General features: G+C 36.5%; 1 protein-coding gene across 8 annotated transcripts in view; it reads left to right on the plus strand.

Moving 5' to 3' along the window:
* The window catches only part of BMAL2 (basic helix-loop-helix ARNT like 2), a 107725-nt gene that overhangs the window by 78908 nt on the left and 4254 nt on the right, over positions 1–24563 (plus strand). For 7 of the 8 annotated variants that reach the window (XM_031036124.2, XM_031036127.2, XM_031036125.2 and 4 more), the window contains 7 exons: positions 5908–6148; positions 6503–6609; positions 6740–6890; positions 7985–8043; positions 8786–8894; positions 20919–20997; positions 22676–22784. In XM_031036124.2, coding sequence (XP_030891984.1) covers positions 5908–6148; positions 6503–6609; positions 6740–6890; positions 7985–8043; positions 8786–8894; positions 20919–20997; positions 22676–22784 — 855 coding nt within the window. Of the gene's footprint in view, positions 1–5907; positions 6149–6502; positions 6610–6739; positions 6891–7984; positions 8044–8785; positions 8895–20918; positions 20998–22675; positions 22785–23526; positions 23818–24563 lie in introns of those variants that run through there. The other variant, XM_081821365.1, reaches the window with a different exon arrangement.

Consider the following 24563-nt stretch of genomic DNA (forward strand, 5'->3'; position numbering starts at 1 on the left):
GATGGACTCTGCAAAACAAACTGAGGGTTCTAGAGGGGAGGGGTGTGGGAGGATGGGTTAGCCTGGTGATGGGTATTGAGGAGGGCACATTCTGCATGGAGCACTGGGTGTTATGCACACACAATGAATCATGGAACACATCTAAAACTAATGATGTAATGTATGGGGATTAACATAATAAAAAAAATTAAAAAAATATATGGCTTTAAAATCTATATTCTTTCCACTATGCCATACCACCTACTAAAGCAGCTTCCTAGATGCCAAAAGGTTACTAATGAAAGAGACCCATTCTGGATGATTTCTGCAGCAGACACACAGCAAGGGGGCTGGCTTTTGGGGTAGGAATGTATTCCTGCCCACACACGGATGTTCACTCCCACGTCAAGCTGGGCCACACAGATGCCTGAGTCAAATATCTTTTCAAAAAAGACTTTTTAATCTGCTCAAGCACTTGAACCAAATATTCACTTTATACTCCAGAGCTCTGTGCCAAAGGCATACGGCCAGTTGGGCCGAAGAAATGGTAAGGGCATGTGTTAACAATCGGGGTGGCCTTTCCTTGCAGTGCCTGATTTGAGGACAACTGCCTGTAGACAGACATGTAGACAGACCAATGGGCCGGGGTAAGGTAACTGCAAAATTGAACCCGGATTGGCCACATGGATGGGTTCCCGCACGTGAGATCATCTTGTATTCTACGTTAGCCAAGGAGAGTATCAAGGGAAATATTGTATTTTACATATAGTTGCTCTTAAATGGTCTTGCCAGTAATAATTAGCCAATAGGATTATGTTTTAAGACGACTCCCTATTAATGACAAAAGCTCGTAGTTAGTAAAGGTGTTTTTCTTATTTATGACGGCAAAGCAGTTATATTTAAATTTTTAAATTATTTTAGAGGAGTTTTAGTTTTACAATGAAATTGAGAGGGAGGGACAGAGATTTCCCATATACCTCTGCCCCCACACATGCAGAGCCTCCCCCATTACCAATATCTCCCACCAAAATAGTATATTTCTTACGAAGGATGAACCTACACTGACACATCATCATCATCACCCAAAGTCCACCGTTTATCTTAGGGTTCACTCATGATGTTGTACATTCTATGGGTTTCGACAAATGTATAATGACATCTATCTGTCATAATACACAGAGTAGTCTCCCTGCATTAAAATCCACTGTGCTCTGCCTGTTCATCTCCCCCTGCCACCTCCCCTGCTAACCACTCATCTCTTATCTCCATAGTTTTGTTTTAGTTACGCTCAAATTTAAGAGACTAGAAAACAGCCCTTTTTATGCTAATTGAAACTGAACTTACAATTTATGGAAAAGCCATTTCTCAAGATTGGCGATGAATCCCTCAAGTGGGATTTCATTATACTGTTCTGATTTTGTATGTTTGAGATTTTCCGTAATAAAAAGTTTAAAAATAAACAAGATTGACGTTAAAAACATTATTTCTGCTCTGATTCCTACATGAATGTTATAGATTCAAACTTTGAAAAAGCTTCTAAGATAGGGATAAAATTACTCTGTATCTCTACTTGTGAAATCGAGGGCTGATGAAGGATGGATGACTACTACCAAATGTCTTGGGTGCTTCTCAAATTTATCTTAATGAGATCATCAGTAATACAGTAGTACACCCAGAATCCCTTTGGTTCCCTGTGCCAAGTGTGGCAGATGCTGTCAGTATACCATGACCTATCCTCTTAGCACCTACCACTTGAACGGATGCCACCTTGTTTCCAATGTCCAACCTGCATGACTCTGCTAGACCTTCTCTCTTCTTTAGAGATTGTTCTGCCTACATTAGCTAGGGGCAGACCTCAAGTCCTTGGGAATCAATGCTCCCTGTGAGCATCCCTCATCCACTGCCTGAAGGGAGCTGATGGACAAACACCCTAACTCTCTTTTTCTTCAGATTACTTAGTTCTGAGGCTCTTGTTCTACCTTTTTTTCCCAGAAGGCCCCCCACCCAGATATAACATTGATTTTCCAAAGTGGCAACTTGTTGGAGAACCTATCCTTTATCAGCTTCCTTCTCTTCCCTGTCTCATTCCACTTCCCTACTAGTATTCCTGGGATCCCCTCTCAAATATGCTTCTTATACCTGAATCCTTGTCTCAAGATCTGCTTCTGTGAGAATTCAGACCAAGCAAGATACCAGATTGAGAGACCTAGCCCTCAACCTGAAGAAAAATTTCATGAAGGATTTTGAAAAGATGTCCTATAAATGAAGGCAGTGTTTGGCTTAACATAAATTTTTCCCCCTTTCCAAAAATCACAGAGTAGGTTATACTTGAATCTATCCTGTGGAGCTGATGTAAACATTTTGGTAAGGATTGGGGCCCGTGACCCCAATATTTAGGTAAAAATCTAAAGAATTCTTTTTTTAAAATTATTTATTTATTTTAGAGAGAGAGCATGTGAAGGGAGGGGCGTGGGGGTGGGGGGAGAGAATTCAAGCAGACTCCCGGCTGAGTGTGGAGCCTGACACAGGGCTCGAACTCATGACCCTGAGATCATGACCTAAGCTGAAATCAAGAGTTGAATGCTTAACCGACTGAGCCACCCAGGTGCCCCTAAGAATTCTTGAGATAAGAGGTATCATATTGGGATTTAAAAAAGCCTAAGACAATTGATCAAATGCATTGCAGTGGATGGAATCACATAACCCCAACTAAAAATCTGCTAACTGAATAAATGTTCACAGTGAGAATTGTGAGACAGATTAAATTGGAAATTTGGTTGGCAACCGTGTTATTAGAGAAGAATCAGAGTAAAATGCTAGGTTTTTGTGATGAGATTCCATATGAATGTGAAACTTTTTAAATCTACATTTTTAGTTGAAAAGATCATTTGTAAATTTGCAAGCATCAGAAATGCCAAACTCAAGTGTGTAAGCTTTTTGACTGCTATCTAGTTTTAATATGAATGAAAACCTTGTATTTACCATTTATCCCAATTTTAATTCCCTTAAGGTATCTTGCATGTTGTAAAGAAAGGAATCTGGTGGGACTCCCAGTTTTCTTATTTAACTACCTGGGTTGATTATGGTGCCAATAAACAGAATAGGGAGTAAGTGATATAAATGTGATTTGGCTGCATAATATTCCATAGCATACATATACCACATCTTCCTTATCCATTCATCTATTGATGGACTCGTAGGTTGCTTCCATATCTTGGCTATTGTAAGTAATGCTACAATAAACATAGGGGTACATATATCCTTTCAAATAAGTATTTTGATTTTCTTTGGGTAAACACCCAGTAGTGGAATTATTGTATCTATTTTTAAGTTTTTGAAGAACATACTGTTTTCTAAAGGAGTTGTACCAATTTGCATTCCCATCAACAGTATATGAGGGTTCCTTTTTCTCCACATCCTTACCAGCACTCGTTATTTCTTATGTTGATTCTAGCCATTCTCACAGGTGATATCTCATTGTGCTTTGGATTTTCATTCCCCTGATGTTTAGTGATGGTGAGCATCTTTTCATGTGTTTGTTGGCCATCTGTATGTCTTCTTTGGAAAATTGTCTATTTGGGTCCTTTGCCCATTTTTAAACTGGGTTTTTTGGTGTGTGTTGAGTTGTAAAAATTCTTTATATATTTTGGATATTAACCTTATTGGATATATCATTTGAAAATATCTTCTCCCATTCAGTAGGTTGCCTTTTTGTTTTACCAATGGTTTCCTTCACCGTGCAAAACCTTTTTAGTTTGGTGTAGTCCCAGTAGTTTGTTTTTGCTTTTATTTCTGTGGAATATTACACAGCCATAAAAAAGGATGCGATTGTGCCATTTAAGACCACATGGATGGACCTAGAGAGTATTATGCTAAGTGAAATAAGTCAGACTGAGAAAGACAAATACCATATGATTTCACTAATACACAGAATCTAAAATGAAAGAAGAAATAAAGAGAATTAGAACTGTGAACATAGGACAAACTAATGCTTGCCAGAGGGGAGAGGGTGAGGTTATGGGCAAAATGGGTGAAGGGGAGTGGGAGATACAGGCTTCCAGTTATAGAATGAATAAGTCATGGGAATAAAAGGCACAGCATAAGGAATATAGTCAATGTTATTGTAATAACATTGTAAGGTGACAGATGGTAGCTACACTTGTGAGCATAGCATAATGCTTAAACCTGTTGAATCACTATGTTGTATACCTGAAACTAATGTAACATTGTGTGTCAATTACACTCAAAATTTAAAAAAAAAAATGCATACGTGTGTGTGTGTGTGTGTGGTTTCGGATTAAAACAGATAATGACATAATTTAAGGCATCTGTGGACCATGGAGGGGGTGATGTCTGTTAGGTGATGAGTGCAATGTCCTATGCATGGTTTACAAGAGCTAACCTATCTGTTCCCTGCTTTATTCTCAAGCCACTTGCCCATCACAGATATGCCTTCAGCCACATGTGACACTCTCTTGGCTCTGGGTTTATGTTGGCTGTTCCCTCTGACTGAAACACCTTTTGTATCCACCCCACTCCATCACAACATGGACAACTCATGTTTAAACACTTTCCAAGATAGAGCACTCACAGCTCTACCCTTTCTGCTATGACTTTGTCATTAACTCTCCATTTCCTGAGACAATGGTGCTGATATAAGAACACCTCACAAGACTATTAAGAAGATTAATTATACACTGAAAGCACTTAAAGCAACACAGCACACAAAGTGTTCTCCAAGTCTTTGCTATGACTATTAGTTGCTGTCTTATAAGACAGCCCATATCATCTTCTGTTACATTTTTTTTTTAAGATTTGTTGTAATAACAGCCTTACCAAATAGTGCTGATTTAAAATAATGAATGTTCTGGTCTTTTCTAAATCTTATCACAAACCACCGTTTTCAATAATTTTTACCCGGTTTTTTTTTTTCCCCCTTCTTTTTAACACTTAAGTCAGCTTTGTGTGTGGATTGCCGTAATCTGTGTACTGCCAATTTTTTATGCTTGTGTTGTATCTCACTGTTTTAAGAATTTCCTGATATTTGAGCATATGGATTATTTCCAGTTTTTTATTATTTTGATTGAGCCTATTTGACAAACTTTTTCCTATGAGTTAATTGCTTGGGAGTTTTCTGAAGAGTGAAATTTAATTCAAATTTTATTTTTATACCTTTTATGAATTTCTGCAAATGTTCTCTAAATATTGTTATAAATCTATTATAACCATAGCTGTCTATTCACCATTATAAGTGCTAACATAAGGAATTTAAGAATTTATATGTAATTAACTGTCCTTTATGAATTTTTGAATATGAATTATACCAAAAATTACTAAGCTAAAAATAGTACCTTTGTGGCTAAGGGCAAGGATGCTTAAAGTTTAACTTTTTCTAACAAATAGGAATTACTGTAATTTTAAAAACTGGCTTGGAAATATATTAAGCCCTAGACCTCTTTAAACCTAAATTAAAGCCATCTTTTATCTTTTTATTGTAGTATGTATAATTTAGTTTATGAGAAAAATAATCCGTTAAGAATAAGGTTGTTAAGGGGCATCTGGGGCACTTGGGTGGCTCAGTCTTTGGGCATCTGCCTTCAGCTCAGGTCATGATCCCAGGGTCCTGGGATCCAGCCCCGCATCGGGCTCCCTGCTCAGCGGGGAGTCTGCTTCTCCCTCTCCGACTCCCCTTGCTTGTGTTCACTCTCTTGCTGTCTCTGTCAAATAAATAAATAAAATCTTAAAAAAAAAGAATAAGGTCTGTAAATGAATTGACGATTTCTTTTCAGTGCAATACCTTTCCCCTTTCGTATTTTAGCATGCTTAAAGAATGCTTTATAGCACAATTATAACTATTATAAATGTCAAAGAAATTTAAGAGTTTATTCACAATGACTCAAATGTTTTTCTTTTAAACTTTTGAATTAGATCATAGAAAATTCTGTACTATCCACTGCACTGGTTACTTGAGAAGCTGGCCTCCACATGTTGTTGGAATGGAAGAAGAAAGGGACAATAAGAAAGACAGTAGTAATTTTAACTGCCTTGTTGCCATTGGAAGATTACATCCATATATTGTCCCACAGAACAGTGGAGAGATTAAAGTGAAACCAACTGAATTTATAACCCGGTTTGCAATGAATGGAAAATTTGTCTATGTGGACCAAAGGTGAACATTTATATGCCATAATGATTAGAGTTCAATGGGATACCTAAGGCTATTAAAGATGTGCCTAGTAGCACTGCTGGATAAAACTTGGAATAATATTTTTTAAGCCAGTAGTGCAGAAACTGAACATGGTCTGTGGCCACAATTTTACTGAATGGGAGAAGAGCATACCCTGGACTGGGTGGGTGTCCATTCTATTTTTTACCTCTAGTCTGGGTCTTGGGCAGCCAAAGGATCCCAGGGTTACTCATCCCCCTGTCCACTCTCCTACTATCCTGACCATATATGGACCTACAGTACTCTGGAAGGGATTGCATTCACCAATCTGAAGTTTATTTTCAATTTTAAAACCAGGGCAACAGCAATTTTAGGATATCTGCCTCAGGAACTTTTGGGAACTTCTTGTTATGAATATTTTCATCAAGATGACCATAGTAATTTGACTGACAAGCACAAAGCAGGTATGCATTGAATGGGGTAATTTGGGGGTACTTTTTAATTACAGCCTCAACTCATTTCTCGATCCTGTGAAATCTGAAACTTTTATGTAGTGGTAGACTATTATGCTGATTATTATCTTTTCTTGTTAAGTTCTACAGAGTAAAGAGAAAATATTTACAGATTCATACAAGTTCAGAAAGAAAGATGGCTCTTTTGTAACTTTAAAAAGCCAGTGGTTTAGTTTCACAAATCCTTGGACCAAAGAACTGGAGTATATTGTGTCTGTCAACACTTTAGTTTTGTAAGTAATTTTTTATGTTGTTAAGATCTTTATGTTAATTTCAAATGAGTGTCTTTTCTCATCTTGCTAAACCATTAAAGTTGTATGATCATCTGGCTTTATAACTTGAGTATATACTATTTTGTAATTCATTCACTGTTCACTGGTGTTAGTTCTCAGAATTAAGCTGTAAGTTTTCCCTTTTGTAATAAATTTCTTTTTGCTTGGTATTAAAGGTGATAGTAAATGTATTCACTCAAGCTCCTCCTTCCTACCCTTCATGGTGGCCTTGTCTTGTCCCTCCACTAAATGATATAGTTGTAATTTAAAACTATCATTTGTATATTCCCCTTTCGTATTTTAGCATGCTTAAAGAATGCTTTATAGCACAATTATAACTATTATAAATGTCAAAGAAATTTAAGAGTTTATTCACAATGACTCAAATGTTTTTCTTTTAAACTTTTGAATTAGATCATAGAAAATTCTGTACTATCCACTGCACTGGATATCATTGTAGGAAATGTTTTATCCTGCATATCATTTTTGCATGCACATCGTCTAAGCCTGGGATACCACATGTGCTTGTGTGGGAATAAGCAGAAATCCAGCCTAAGCCCTGCTTGCCAAGCCCTAGCTGTGGTTGTGTCAGCCAGCCTGAAAGAAGACCCAATTTTTCCTGATTTGCTTAATAGGCTAACATAGCCCATTCTAAGTATTATTAGCTTTCTGTAAGTTTTTCTTTGTAATTGTTGTAAGGTTGCATCAAACCCATTCTATTTCCTGATCTATAGTTTTTTAAAAAGGCCCCCAAGGCTTGGTATCTCCAGCAGTATCCCCTGTTAATCATTCTAATAATCCTTGCCTTCTTATCATTAATATACAAACTGAGAGTTTGCAACTGTGAGAAAATGTACTTCATAGGGTAATAGGGCATTGGGCAAATGCCCTGGTACTTAGCACATCAATACCTTGATCTCTGGTGGTGACATTAACAGTGTGTATATATAGAACAAAAAGGCCAAAAATTGATAAGTACACAGAGCTTTAATATAGTGGCTTTCACAATTTCCTTCACTTAAAAAAAAATCACCTATGGTGTTTCTTAATTCTAGGGGACATAGTGAGATGAGAGAAGTGTCATTACTTCCTTGTAGCTCTCAATCATCAGAAGGTAAGCTTAGTTTTAAATGATGGATATTTATTACTAGGACTGTTGTTATTGTTACCATCTTTTTCTGTCATGGAGAAGGAAACATTTCAAGGCAAAATTGCAAAGACTTCTATGGCTTAAATTATCCTTTTCAGAATTTCTACAGTACTTTGAACACACTTCCATTATAATCTTATATCCTATTGCAATTAGTTGTTTGTTCAACTGGCCTGCCACTAGACTGAGTTCAAGAGTAGAAATGGTATTTTATCCATTATCTATCCCTAGAAGTTCCTTGTAGTTTGTGTTACTCAGTACATATCTGTTGGGTAAATTAATGGAAAACATTAAGGGGGAGTTTTTGCTTATCTTGATTTTCCACCACAAGAATATTTTAATGTATTACTTGTATAAATAAAAATAGAGATATTAAGGAATATTAAAAAATAAAGCAGTATTGCTCTGGCTTTAGTGTGGAGATTAAAATGGGAAGGAAATATCTGTACTCAAGGGTTACAGGTTATAAATGTACCCTCAATGATGTTATACACATTTGATTCCTATCATTCTTCTTATGCATTTTAAACCATCATGAGTTATGTTTGTAATGCAAGCATGAATGGTTAGAACGTTTTAGGATGTAGCTATTTCTTTTAAAGAGGGAAATAGGAAGTATATTAGAGTTGAAAAAAATAATAATAACCGAAGTTATATATACATTTTTAAAGTCTTCATTTGAATTTTTCCTTTCGTTATTATTTAGAATCCTCTAAACAGTCTTGTATTAGTGTGCCTGGAATGTCTACAGGAATAGTACTTGGTGCTGGGAGTATTGGAACAGATATTGTAAATGAAGTCCTGGATTTACAAAGGTAAAGTTTTATTGCTGCATATATTTTCACAAGTGAAATTATTATATTTATAAAACCAATATTCAAAAATCAGTAAGTTTCCTATATGCAAACAATAACTAGTTCAATATTATAATGAAAGAGAAGATCATTTTTACAGTAGCAACAAAAAAGCTAAGTATTTAGAATTATATGAAAACAAATTGTTAATGCTACAAACTATATGAACTATATGAAAACAAATTGTTAATGCTACAAAGGTTCATAAAAGATGACTTGAATAACTTTCTGTATAGTTGTTTTTCAATGGGAAGACTCAATACTGTAAAGATGTCAGTGTTTGTTAAGCTCATCTATGAATTCAGTGTGAATCCAGTCAAAATGGCATCTTGCATTTGTTTTTTAGAATCCAACAAATGATACTAACCATATTGAGGAAAATTCTAAAAACTAAAAGTAATAGAATGAGATTAACCCTAACAGATACTAAAATATAAAGCTACCATCACTAAAACATTTCAGTACAACCCACAAATAGATTAATGGGAAAGAATAGATTTTAGAAATAGACACATATGGGAATTTATTATATGGTAAAAGTGGCATTTCAAATCAGTGAGGGGAAATGGACTAAACAATTAAGGGCATTATAATAACTCTATAACTATTTGGGGGAAAAAAAGCTGAACACCAACTTTATTCTTTATATTAAAATAAATTTCAGATAAACCAAAGAGTTCAAAGTAAAATTTAAAAACTATAGAAATATTTCAAGAACAGAGATATGAGTTTTTATAATCTTAGTTTAGAATGTCCTTTCTAAACATCACAAAAAATCCAGAATTCATAAAGAAAAAAGTTGATAAATTATATAAAGATTCAAAACTTAAGCTAATAACCATTATGACAAAGGTAAAAGATTAATAAATTGCAAAAAATGTGTCATGTGATAAAAGGGACTTAATATAGCTTCCTATATGAAGTTTTATAGTATAAGGAATAAAGTTATTAAGCTATTTAAACTTTATAAATAAACTATAATTTTATTAACTTCTATTTATATTAAACTTTATATAAAGCATAAAGTTATTAAGTAATTTTTTAAAATAGCTCAATAAAAAGTTGGAGAATAGAATAGAAAAAAAATTATAAATGGTCAAGAACCTTCAACAATTGTTCAACCCTCACTGGGTACTGTAGGTAAGTGATGAATCACTGAATTCTACCCCAGAAGCCAATATTGCACTGTATGTTAACCAACTAAAATTAAAACAAAACAAAATAAAAACAGAAAACAATTGCTCAACCCCACTCATAGTTACAAATATATACAGCTGACCCTTGAACAACATGGGGATTGGGGATATTAACCACCTTGCCAGTCAAAAATCTGCATATAGGGGCGCCTGGGTGGCTCAGTCGTTAAGCGTCTGCCTTCGGCTCAGGTCATGATCCCAGGGTCCTGGGATAGAGCCCCGCATCGGGCTCCCTGCTCAGCGGGGAACCTGCTTCTCCCTCTCCCGCTCCCCCTGCTTGTGTTCCCTCTCTCACTATGTCTCTGTCAAATAAATAAATAAAATCTTTAAAAAAAAATCTGCATATAACTTCTGACTCCCCCAAAATTTAACTACTAATAGCCTGCTGTTGACTAGTCTTACCAATAACATAAACAGTCAATTAACACTTATTTTGTATGTTATATGTATTGTATGCTCTATGCTTACAATAAAGTAAGCTAGAAAAATAAAATATTGAGAAAAATCATAAGGAAGAGATTCTGTTCCAAGATGGTGACATGAGAAGACCCTGAATTCATCTCTGCCACAGACACACCAAATCTACACCTATTTATAGAGCAGTTTCTCCTGAAGAAGAACTGAGGGCTGACTGAAGAGCTTCTGTACAAGTGAAGATATAGAGACCACATAAAGAATGGTAAGAGAAATACAGACACTGTAACAAAGGGGAAAAGGGAATCCCCACGCCTGACACTGCAAACAGCAGTGGGAAGGAATAGTACTGAGGGATTATGAGCAGATTGTCTGCCATGGGACACACACAAAAAAGCACGATTTAGAAGAGCAACTAGAATATACAGGAACCAGCCTGGAACTCTGTCAAAATAGCAAGGGAGCTGCTGTAACTCTGTCCAGGTCAGAGGGGCTGGCTGGCTGCCCCAGTTTACATTCACCATCTTCCCTGAGAGTGTGGATGGGAGCAGGGTCCTCTATGCACATGCCGGCTGGCCTATTGCTTCAGTAAGCCCCATGCCCCTAGCCCACGCCATCCCACTAAGGCGGTCCCAGTATAGTACATACTAGGACACACCTGGACAGTGCTCACTACAGCTCCAGCTGTCTTGCAAAGATGACACAGGTGCAAAGTACCCCCAGAATACTCCAGGCCTGAACCACTTCAGTTCCACATGACTTGCTAGGGCACCCCCGGTGCAGGCATTCTGGGACCACCTGGCTCATACTGCATTAGCTCCAGACACTCCATCAGGGTGCCCTCTTTCCAGTGTGTCCCAGGACCCTCAGGCCCAGCCCTGCCTTGTTTCCAGCCACTCTGCCAGGCTACCCTCTGTGTGGAGAGCCCCAGGAACCTGCAGCTTGTACTGCCTCATCTCTGCTGTTCTGCCAGGGCACCCTCGGTGCAAAGAGCCCTGGGGCTATGCTGGCCCATGACCTCTTTAGCTCCAGCTATCCCACCAGCGCAGCCCTAGCACAGAGTGCCCTGGGATCCCCACCCAGGCTAGCCCTAGCTCTAGCCAGTCGGCAAAAGTCACCAGGCTCAGTCTACACAGGGGACCATACACAAGCCCATTCCTTCAAGTTTAGGAGAAGTAGCTATTCCACCTAATTCATGGAAACAAAAACAGTAAGTCAGTCAAAATGAGAAGACAGAAATATGCACCAAACCAAACGACAAGACAAAACCCTAGGAAAAAAAGTAAATGGAGATACCCAGTCTATCTGGTAAAGAGTTCAAAGTAATGATCAAAAAGATGCTCACTGGACTAGAAAGAAGAGTGGATAAACTTAGTGAGAACTTCAACAAATTAATAGAAAATATTAAAATAATCAGAATTGAAGAATACAATGACAGAAATGAAAAATACAATGGAGGGAATCAATAGTAGATTAGCAGATGCAGAAGAATGGATCACTAATTTTGAAGACAAGGTAATGGAGAGCATCCAAGCTGAATAGCAAAAAGAAAAAAGAATTTAAAAAATGAGGACAGGTTAAGGGATCTCTTGGACAACATCAAGTGAACAAACATTTACATCATAAGGATCCCAGAAGGAGAAGAGAGAGAGTAGAGGGCAGAAAACTTATTTGAGGAAGGAAATACTGCTAAAAACTTCCCTAACCTGGGGAAGGAAACAGATAACAAGATAAACCCAAGGAAGTCCACACCATGACCCAATATCTTTTGTTTTTGGTGTTTAAAATTATTAAGAGAGGATTTTAAAAGCAGGAGGAGAGAAGCAACTAGAAATGTTTAAGGGAAACTCCATAAGGCTATCAGCTGATTTTTCACCAGAAAATTTGCAGGCCAGAAGGAAGTGGCATGATATATTCAAGTGCTGAAAGGAAAAAAACCTACAACTAAGAATATTCCACCCAGCAAGATTATCATTAAAAATTAAGGAGAGGTAAAGAGTTTCCCAAACACAAGTTAAAGGATTTCACTACCACTAAACTGGCCTTACATGAAATCTTAAAGAGAATTCTTTAATCAGAAAAGGCCATAAGGCAATTAGAAAAGGAAAAAATTTCACTGGTTAAAAAATATACACAGTAAAGGTAGTAGGTCAACCACTTATAAAGCTAGTATGATGGTTAAAAAACAGAAGTAGTAAAATCAATTACATCAACAAAAATTAGTTAAGGGATACACAAAATTAAAAGATGTAAAATATGCTGTCCTATATGTAACATGTGAAGGGGGGAGTAAAAATGTAGTGCTTTTAGACTGTGGAACTTAGGAAACCATCAACTTAATACAGACTGCTATATACTTTGGATGTTATATGTGAAACTCATGGTAACCACAAGCCAAAAATGCATAATAGATATGGAGAAAATTAAGAGAAAGGAATCCAAGCAAACATTAAAGAAAGTCATCAAATTACAAGGGAAAGGAGCAAGAGAAAAAAGGAACAAAGAACTACAACAACCAGAAATAAGTGAACAAAATGGCAATAAGTACATACTTATCCATAATTACTTTAAATGTAAATGAGCTCAATGCTCCAATCAAAAGACATAGGGTGACTCAATAGATTAAAAAAAAAAAAATAGACCTATCTATATGCTGCCTATAAAAAACTCAATTCAGAGCTAAAGGCACATACAAAAGAAAGCAAAGGGATGGAAAAAGATATATCATACAAGTGGAGGCAGAGAAAAAAAGCTGGGGTAGCAATAGTTATATTAGACAAAATAGACTTTAAAACTAGGACTATAGCAACAGATATAGAAGGCTATTACAGGGTCACCTGGGTGGCTCAGTCGGTTAAGTGGCTGCCTTCGGCCCAGGTCATGATTCCAGGGTCCTGGGATTGAGCCCCACGTTGGGCTCCCTGCTGAGTGGGGAGCCTGCTTCTCCTTCTCCCTCTACCTGCCACTTCCCTGGCTTGTACTCTCTCTCTCTAATAAAAAATAAAAAATCTTTAAAAAAAAAAAAAAGAAGGCTATTACATAATAATAAAGGGATCAATCCAAGAAGAAGATATAATAATTGTAAATTTCTATGCACCCAACATAGGAACACCTAAATATATAAAGAAAATATTAACAGACATAAAGGGGGAAGTTGACAGTAATACAATAGTAGGGGACATTAACACTCCACTTACATCAATGAATAGATCATCAAAACAGAAAAACAATGAGGAAATAATCACTCTGAATGACACATTAGGCCAGATGGACATAAAAAATATATACAGAGCATTCCATCACCAAATAGCAGAATACACATTCCTTTTAGATGCAGAGGGAAACTTCTCAAGGATAGATCACATGCTGGTCCACAAAAGAAGTCTCAATAAATTTAAAGAAACTAAAATTATATTGAGCATCTTTTCTAACTACAACAATACGAAACTGGATATCAGTTACAAAAAAAAAAAAAAAACCCTGGAAAAAAACACAAACTCATGGAGACTACACTACATGCTAAACCACCAGTGGGGTCAATGAAGAAATCAAAAAGGAAAGAAAAAAAAATACCTGGAAACAATGGAAAATAGAAACACTACAGTTCAAAATCTTTGGGACACAGCAAAAGCAGTTCTAAGAAGGAAATGATACAAGCCTTCCTCAGGAAACAAGAAAAGTCTCAAACAATGTAACCTTCCATATAAAGGAACTAAAAAAAGGACAAAATCCAGAGTTAGTAGAAGGAAGGAAAAAATAAAGACTAGTGTGGAAATAAATGAAAGAGAGACTAAAAAAATCTATTAAAAGATCAATGAAATTAAGAGTTGATTCTTTAGAAAGATAACAAAATTGATAAACCTTTAGCCAGACCCATCAAGAAAAAAGAGAGGACTCAAAATAGAAATGAAAGAGAAGTTGCAACCTACACTGCAAAGGATTATAAGAAACTACTGTGAAAAATTATATGCCAACAAATTGAATAACCTAGAAGAAATAGATAAATTCCTAGAAACATACAGTTTTACAAACTGAATCAGGAAGAAATAGAAAACCTGAACAGATCCATTACTAGAAATGAAATGGAATCAGTGATCAACAAACTGAAGTCTAGGACCAGATGGATTCACAGGTGAATTCTACCAAATGTTTAAAGAAGTGTTAATACCTATTTCCCTCAAGCTATTCCAAAAAATAGAAAAGAATGTTTCCAAGTTTATTCTATGAGGCCAGCATTACTCTCATACCAAAATAAGACAAAGATACTACAAAAAAACAAACAACACAAAAACCCTATATGCCACTATCTCTGATGAACATAGATGCAAAAATCTTCAGGAAAGAATTAGCAAACCACATTCAACAATATATTAAAAGGATCATTGAACATGATTAAGTGGGATTTATTACAGGGATGCAGGGATGGTTCAATATTTGCAAGTCGATGAACTTGATACACCACAATAACAAAATGAATATAGAAATCATATGATCATCTTAACAGATACAGAAAAAGCATTTGACACAATTCAACATCCATTTATGCAAAAAACTCAGCAATGTGGGTTTAGAGGGTACATACCTCAACATAAATAAAAGCCATATATGAAAAAACCCAGAGCTGACATCATACTCAATGGTGAAAAATTGAGAGCTTTTCCTCTAAGACCAAGAACAAGAACATCCCCCCTCACCGAGTCTTAACCACAGCTACCAGACAAGAAAAAAAATAAAAGTCATCCAAATTGGTAAGGAAGAAGTAAAAGAGTTACATTTTTGCAGATGACGTGGTACTATAGATAGAAAACACTAAAAACTATTAGAATAAATGGATTCAGTAAGTTGCAGGATACAAAAATCAATATACAGAAATCTGTTGTTTCTATATCCTAATAACAAAGTAGCAGAAAGAGAAATTAAGCAAACAATTCCATTTACAATTACACTAAAAATAATAAAATATCCATGAATAAACTTAACTAAGGAGATGAAAGTTCTATACCTTAAAGAGTACAAAATATTAATGAAAGAAATTGAAGATGACACAAACAAATGGAAAGACATACCATGCTCATGGACTGGAAGAATATTAAAATGTCCATACTACCCAAAACAATCTATAGATTCAATACAATCTCTATTAAAATACCAATAGCATTTTTCACAGAACTAAAATCCTAAAATTTGTATGAAACCACAAAAAAAATCCCAAATAGCCACAGCAATCTTGCAAAAAAAGAACAAAGCTGGAGGTATCATAATATTAAATTTCAAGATATACTCTAAATCTATAATCAAAACAGTACGGTACTGGCGCAAATATAGACACATAGATCAACAGAACAGGATAGTACACCCAGAAATAAACTCATGATTATATGGTCAATTAATCGATGACAAAGGAGGGAAGAACATACAATGGGAGAAACAGTCTCTTTAATCAACAGTGCTGGGAAAACTGGATAGCTACATGGAAAAGAACAAGATTGGACGACTTTTCAGAGCACCTGGGTGGCTCAGTTGGTCAAGTGTCTGCCTTTGGCTCAAGTCATGATCCTGGAGTCCAGGGATGGAGCCCGACATCAGGCTCCCTGCTCAGTGGGGAGTTTGCTTCTCCCTCTGCCCCTCACCCCACTCGTGCTCTCTCTCTCTCTTTCAAATAAAGAAAAAAAATCTTTAAAAAAGATTGGACCACTTTCTTATATCATACACAAAAATAAACTTGAAATTGGTTAGAGACCTAAATGTGAGAACTGAAACCATAAAATTCTTAGAAAAAAAACATAGGCAGTAATCTCTTAGACATTGACCTTAGCAACATTTTTCTAGATATGTATTCTGAGGTAAGGGAAACAAAAACAAAAATAAACTACTGGTCGGGGGGCGCCTGGGTGGCTCAGTCGGGTAAGCATTTGCCTTCGGCTCAGGTCATGATCCCGGGGTCCTGGGACTGAGCCCTGCATCAGGGAGCCTCAGCAGAGAGCCCGCTTCTCCCTCTCCCTCTGCCTGCCACTCTGCCTACTTGTACTCTTTCTCTCTGTCAAGTAAATAAAATCTTAGAAAATACACTACTGGGACTACATCAAAATAAAAGGTTTTACACGGCAAAGAAAAGCATCAACGAAACTAAAAGGCAATCTACTGAATAGGAGAAGATATTTGCAAATGATATATCTAATAAGGGGTTAATATCCAAGGTAAAGAATGTATACAACCCAACACCAAAAAGACCCTAAACACCTCAATTTGAAAATGGGCAGAGGATCTGAATACACATTCTCCAAAGAACACATCCAGATGGCCAACAGACACATGTAAAGATGCTCAACATCGGGGCGCCTGGGTGGCTCAGTTGGCTGAGCGACTGCCTTCGGCTCAGGTCATGATCCTGGAGTCCCGGGATCGAGTTCCGCATCGGCTCCCTGCTCAGCGGGGAGTCTGCTTCTCCCTCTGACCCTCCTCCCTCTCATGTTCTCATTCTCTCTCTCTCAAATAAATAAAATCTTTAAAAAAAAAAAAAAAAGATGCTCAACATCACTCACCATCAGGGAAATGCAAATCAAAACATGAGATACCACCTCACGCCTGTCAGAATGGCTAAAATCAAAAGACAAAAAATAGCAAGTGTTGGGGAGAATGTGGAGAAAAAGGAACCCACATGCACAGTTGGTGGGAATGTAAATTGTTGCAGCCATTGTGGAAAACAGTATAGAGGTTCCTCAAAAAATTAAAAATAAAAATACCGGGGCACCTGGGTGGCTCAGTCAGTTAAGTGTCTGACTCTTGGTTTCGGTTCAGGCCATGATCTGAGTCATAAGATCGAGCCCCCATTGGACACCGTGCTCAGTGTGGAGTCTGCTTGAGATTCTCTCTCTCTGTCCCTCCCCCCACTTGCACACACACACTCTCTCAAATAAATAAAATAGTTAAAAATAGAAATACCTATATGACCTGTTAATTCCTTTGCTGGGTAATCCCCAAAGAAAATGTAAACAGTAATTTGAAGGATACGTGCACCCCTATGTTTATTGCAGCATTAACAACAATAGCCAGGATATGGAAGCAACCTAAGTGTCCACTGATAGATGAATGGATAAAGTGTTATAATAGTGTTTACACAGTGGAGTATCCTGATCAATGGTTTGTCTGTGGTGCAATTATTGCTAAAAAGTGGTACACACACACACACACACACACACACACTGGAATATTACTCAGCCATAAAAAAGGAATGAGGTCTTGCCATTTACAACATCATGGACCTAGTGGGTATTATACTAAGAGAAATAAGTCTGACAGAGAAAAATACCACAGGATTTCATTTATATGCAGAGTCTAAAAAACAAATGAACAAACAAAAAGCAGAAACAGAGTCATAAATGCAGAGAACTGATGATTGCCAGAAGGGAGAAGTGTGGTGGGATGGGCAAAATGGGTGAAGGGGAGTGGGAGGTACAGGCTTCCAGTTATAGAATGAATAAGTCAGGAGGATAAAAGGTACAACATAGGGAGTATAGTCAATGGTATTGTAATAACATTGTACAGTGACAGACGGTAGCTACATTTTTGGTGAGCACAGCATAACGGATAGAGTTGTTGAATCACTATGTTGTATGCCTGAGACTAGTGTAACATTGTGTTTCAACTAAACTTTGACATAAAAAAAAGATGAAAATCATAAGATATATTTACAGTACTGTATTTATCAAAGAAAATTCATGTAAAATTGGACCCATGCAGTTCAAACACCTGTTGGTCAAGGGTCAACTGTATATACAAAAGTAAACAATAAGGTGATGCTTTTTTCACTTACAAGATTGTCAAAGATTTGAAAGTTTCATAATACTCAATACTGGTGAGTGTAAGTGTGAGTGAGCAGTAACTCAAACTGTAGGAAATAAACTAATGCAACTACTCTGGAGGGCAATTCAACAGTACCTATAAAAAATGTAAACGAATATCATCTTAGACTCAGAAACTCTATCCCAGGAGCAAATATTCTTACACAACTGTGCAAAGGTCTATGAATAAGACCATTCAGTGCATGCCTGTTTACAGTAGTGATTCAAATATTTATCACAACCACAACTTGTTATAGCATACCCTTACAATGGAGTCCTGTGCAACTGTTAAGAATTAGGTAGTTCTATTCATATTAATATGGAAAGCTCTTTACAATATAGAGTTAATAGAAAGCACAGGAATAGAAGAATAGTAGGTATAATAACTCACCTGCGTAAGAAAAAAATATACATGTTTATATATGTGAGTATGTGTATCTATAGGCCCATAATTATTCATCTAAAACCCTTGAGACTAGATAGTCCTTGAACCTAAAATTTCTTTGGATTTTAGAAAGATCTTGTTTTGGAATTTGAATTTTTTATTTTTTTATTTATTTTTATTTTTTTTTAAGATTTTATTTATTTATTTGACAGAGAGAGAGACACAGCGAGAGAGGGAACACAAGCAGGGGGAGTCGGAGAGGGAGAAGCAGGCTTCCCGCCGAGCAGGGAGCCCGATGCGGGGCTCGATCCCAGGACCCTGGGATCATGACCTGAGCCGAAGGCAGACGCTTAACGACTGAGCCACCCAGGCACCCCTGGAATTTGAATTTTTTAAAGAGAGCAATTAGTTACATCATAGCAGCACCCCATAATCAATTAAATTAGTATTTATGCTTTGAGAAGTATTTACAGGTTAAATGATAAAATGTATGGGAGGAGAGGCAAAGAGTTTGGGGCACATACATTAAATGAGATTTGGAAAAGAATTATTGAAGCTGTTTGGTGGATATATGGTCTTTCATTTTATTATCTACTTTTATATCTTTTTGAAGTTTTCCATAATAAAAGTTTAAAGATCTATTTCTGGAGTGAATTTTTGTAAATATTAGCAGGGCAAAGTAGGATAAAACATTAGCCTCATCAGGTCAGATTTTGCTGAGGTCAGATCAATTAGTGATTTTGCTGCCACATCAATTATGGAAAATCTTTGTTTTCAAGGTATTTTGGATTTTGGAATTGTAAAGAAAGAACCTAAAACTCCACAATCTATATAGAAAGTTGTTCAGACTAGTTTCTTCTCATATTTACACCTAGGTGTTGGAGGGTGGGAGATATAGAAGAGGGAAGAAAGTTTTGCTTTTTATTTTCTACCTTTTTGTGAGCCTGAATTTTTCAAGTTTTCATATTAAAAACTTTACATTGAAGAAAATCACTGGGACATTGTCATGTGACTACTGTCTGCCCAATTTTATTCAATACTGAATAGTTGGAATATGCTATATGCTTTAAGTATTGAAAGTATTATAAATCATCTGTACAAGGATATGCATTTAACCCATCATACACTTTGATCATAAATTTCTTTACAACACTTAATATGTAAAACTGGCAGTAGCATATAGTGAATTTTTAAATGCTCGAGTGTGTGGTTTGTACATTCTTGGTCTTTAATCCTATACTGACTTTCACTATAAGATCCAGGTTTCCTTCCAGATTTAAGGTTTTACAACTAAGTGACTTAAGTAATAAAAAACATTGTATCAGTGAAGGACATTTTATTTTTTTAACTGTGGTAAAATATATAAACAAAGTTAGCATTTTCATCATTTTTAGGTATATAGTTCAGTAGCATTAAATACATTTACATCATTGCACAATCACCACCACCATCCATCTCTAGAACTTCTTTCACCTTGCAAAACTGAAACTCCTGTTAAACAATAACTTTCCATTTCCCTCCCCACTTAGCCCCTGAAAATCACCGTTCTACTTTCTGTCTCTATGAATTTGACTACTCTAAGTAGCTCATGAGTGAATCCTATAGTATTTGTCCTTATATGATACTGTCAGTCTTGAAGAGACTAATATTGTCAATATTAACTCTTGAGGAGATTTATGATTAAAGCATAGGATTTTGTTTATGTTGTTTTGGGTTTCGTTGTTTATATACCTGGGCATGACTTACTATAGTAAAAATATGACATTTTTCATTTAAATAGGTTGCAGGATATTAGGAAGATTTCTTTACTCAGTTCTGTTTTATTAAGGAACTAATAAGGAACGGATTCTTGATGTGAATGCCTATTTTGAACTGTTATTTATTATTCCATTACTTTACCACATGCTGTAATAAGACAAGCAACATGATTTACTTAAGAGCTCTTACCTCAGAGTTTTATTGTTCCTATTTACCACAAGGTGTTTTTCAGCAGTCCATAGTAAAAAATAAACATGGCACTGAAAAAGTTAGTCTAATTGTGAGAACTGTCATGACATTCAGTCTCCTGTTTTTCACTGTATTTTTATCAGATTATGTATTTAGAGGAAAAATCACCTTAGGGAAAATTTTTATGTGTTACTTTTTGAAGGTTACAGTCTTCTTCCTCCCTTGATGACTCAAGTCCAACAGATTTAATGAAAGATTCTCATGCTATCAACTGCAGGAAAGTAAGTACAATAAGTAACATTCATGACGTAAGTGGGTGAAATTTGCTCCTTAATTATTTCTTTTGAGAAAAGATGCTATTCTATAAAATGAACTCTTTCCATGTTTTCAAGAGGCAATGTAGAATAGTGGTTGACCGCAAAGTTGCTGGACACGTACTATCTGGGTCCACGTTGTGACTCAGACACTTACTGCTAGGTAACCTCAGGCTTGTCATTTAAACTCTGTGCCTCAATTTCCTCATCTGTAAAATAGGGACAGTAATAGCACCAAACTCAGAGTGGTGTGTGAATTAAGTGATTTGATACAAAAACAAACAAAAACTTAACAGTGCCTGGTACATAATATGTGCTCAATAAATGGTAGCTATGATATTATTTTAATGGGTTCCAATTCAGTGGATTAAATGTACTCCTTATGGTCTGGAAAAAAAATTTTAATGCTATAAGCTACAAGTATTACATACTGTTTAATTCAATTTAACAAATACTCACTATTTAAAATACATTGTTGCATATACAAAATTGACTAAACATAGTGGTAAATATCTGAAAGAGTCACATACAATATAGTTCTAATGTATCCCAGGCAGCAAAAAGATCTAAAGTAGGCCTATAAACAAAGTGGTATAAAAAAAAAATAGGAGAAAAGAGAAGTTAAATCTGACCAGGGACAAAAAGGAAATTGAAAAAAAAACCAAAACATTTTTATACAAATGTCATGAGTCTTTTGGTCTAGTATTTAACTTTTTCTCATACATTTAGCCAGTGTTTATTAGGTACCCATTTTGTGCCAGACAATAGGCTAGAAGGAGGGAGTTAAGTCATTCTAACATAATGTCCAAGTAGTAGACATTATGTAGACATTTTGTAGCTCAAGTTCATCAACTTAATAAGACAATATAGGTAAATGATGTATTTTTTTTCCACCAAGCATTATTGCATTTATTTAGTGTTCAAAATAAGGTTTAAGACACCATACATTGCTTAAGGGTATTTATATAGATGCTAAAATTATAAAAGCAAAAAGAAAATTATATATATATAATATAAAATACATATATATAAAAATCAAGATCGTGGTTACTTTAGCAGAAGAGAAAAGGGGATGTGATCAGAGGACAACTTCCAAGCTAATAAGTTGTCAGTAATATTATATTGGTAAATGATGTATGTTGATGAGCTACATGAACTATTGAATTGTTGGCCTGTAACTGTGTAACAGTATGATGACTATTTGGTAAAAGCCTCTAGTTTAATCCATTTCCCACTCCAAAGTACTATTTCCCATTGTAGTTTCATGTGAGATAGAGTTTTACCATCATTTTTCTTAAAAACAAAGAGCTTTTCCTCCTTAATCCAGAACTTTTCCTTATATAATGTACATTCAGTTACGGCTACAAACAATGTGGACTTTGGAGTCAGTGGATGGGTTAGAATAATGGCCCCAGCACTTGGGCAAGCTACTGGCCTCTTTAGCCCTCGGATTCCTGACTTCACAGCCTCTGAGACGTGAGATGAGGGGAAGCCTGTGGACTGGCACACAGTCCTTGGTAAATGCCAGTGGTCCTAACGGTGAGGGCAGCAGAGGCGTTGCCAGCAGGCCTACATCTGATCATTGCCAAGAGGTCTTCATTTCATTCAAGTAGGAACCTTGCTATTTATTATTCCGTCTTTTTAGGCATCAAAAAAGGAGTCGATTCCACTAAATCCTTCTGAACTAGGCAAGCCAGAGGCTACGAGGCAAAACCAGAGTGCTGTTCCTCCCCATAGTCATGAGCCACTCCTTGGTAAGATTTCTTTGGCAGCTGCCTGCCATTTTAGTTTTCCAAACACTTTCTTAATCGTGATATTTTCAGACATAGGAGACTTCTAAAGCAAAGATTTTTAAAACTAAGATTTTTCCATTCAAAATCCTGAATACAATAATCATCCTCGACTTCAAGGTGGATGCTACTCAATGCACCGGTCATTAAAAATTCTGTTATCTGGGCGCCTGGGTGGCTCAGTCGGCTAAGCGACTGCCTTCGGCTCAGGTCATGATCCTGGAGTCCCGGGATCGAGTCCCGCATCGGGCTACCTGCTCAGCGGGGGGTCTGCTTCTCCCTCTGACCCTCCCCCCTCTCATGTGCTCTCTCTCTCTCTCACTCTCTCAAATAAATGAATAAATAGGGCGCCTGGGTGGCTCAGTCGGTTAAGCGACTGCCTTCGGCTCAGGTCATGATCCTGGAGTCCCGGGATCGAGTCCCGCATCGGTCTCCCTGCTCGGCGGGGAGTCTGCTTCTCCCTCTGACCCTCCCTCTCTCATGTCCTCACTCTCTATCATTCTCTCTCTATCTCTCTCTCAATAAATAAATAAAAAAAAAATTCTGTTATCAACGGAATTAGTTATGGGTATTGTTAATACATACCATTTAAATAAAACTGAGGTACTTATATTTAGGGAAAAAATGTCCAAGAATAAGAACTTTTAAATGTACTAATCATAAAGTGTTTAAGATGTAATTATTCACTTTAACTATGTTTATGTAGACTCAAACCAAGAAAACTGAAGTGACACAGTTTTACACCATCCATAACAAACATTGATCTACTGGAAATATATGTTAAAGAGAATCAAAGAACTTGAAAGAAACTGGACTTCGGCTTCACAGAGAGCCACATATTAATCATCTCAAATTCTATTGTACTTTGGAAGATTTCTAGAGAACTTTGGCTAATCTGTAGCTGTGTGTTAATCCATGATTTCTAGATCCTCTTCCTTAGCTCTAACTTAAATCTTATTTCTGTGGTTTCTTCTTATTTCCTTTTTTCAATAAAAAATCTGGGTATTACCCCTTTAATAAGATTTTTCAGATTTTTGGAAGAGGATGCTTATGTGCCAGTCTTCTCTTTCAGATTAAAGTAGTACAGGATTTTCACAAGGCAGATTAAAGTTAAGTTTATCCTTCCAGACTCTCTATAGACACATGCATAAATGCTGGCCCCTAGCTTCCAGCTGTCTGGGAGTCAGTACCTTTTAGTGCTGTTATTTTCTTTTCAAAAACTCATAGATCACCTCATTATGTGCATCAAATGAATTCTATGCAATTTCTCTGACAGCACATGGTTATAAAAATAGGTGACCCATTTAAAAATATATCAGCCTTCTGCAATTTAAGACCTATGCTTTGCCTTCAAAATTACATTGTATAGTATTCTAGCCTTGCGCTTTTTAGTTTTTTTAAGTTTTTATTTTAATTCCAGTTAGTTAACATTCAGTGTAATATTACTTTCAGGTGTACAATATAGTGACTCATCAGTTACGTACAACACCAGGTGCTCATCGCAAGTGCACTCCTTCGTCCCCATCACCTATCTCTCCCATCCGCCTGCCCCCCTCCCCTCTGGTAACCATCAGTTCTCTGTAATTAAGACTCTGTTGCTTGACTTCTCCCTTTTTTTTGCTTGCTTTGCCATTTTTAATGATATTTATCTTTTAACCTTCGAACATACTTACACGGATCTGTATTTTAATTTGGTAGGGATATTTATCTTTTAACCTTCGAACATACTTACACGGATCTGTA

This window comes from Leptonychotes weddellii, chromosome 5 (genome assembly GCF_054177405.1).
Source record: "Leptonychotes weddellii isolate Sample4059 chromosome 5, ASM5417740v2, whole genome shotgun sequence".
NCBI classification, from domain to species: domain Eukaryota; kingdom Metazoa; phylum Chordata; class Mammalia; order Carnivora; family Phocidae; genus Leptonychotes; species Leptonychotes weddellii.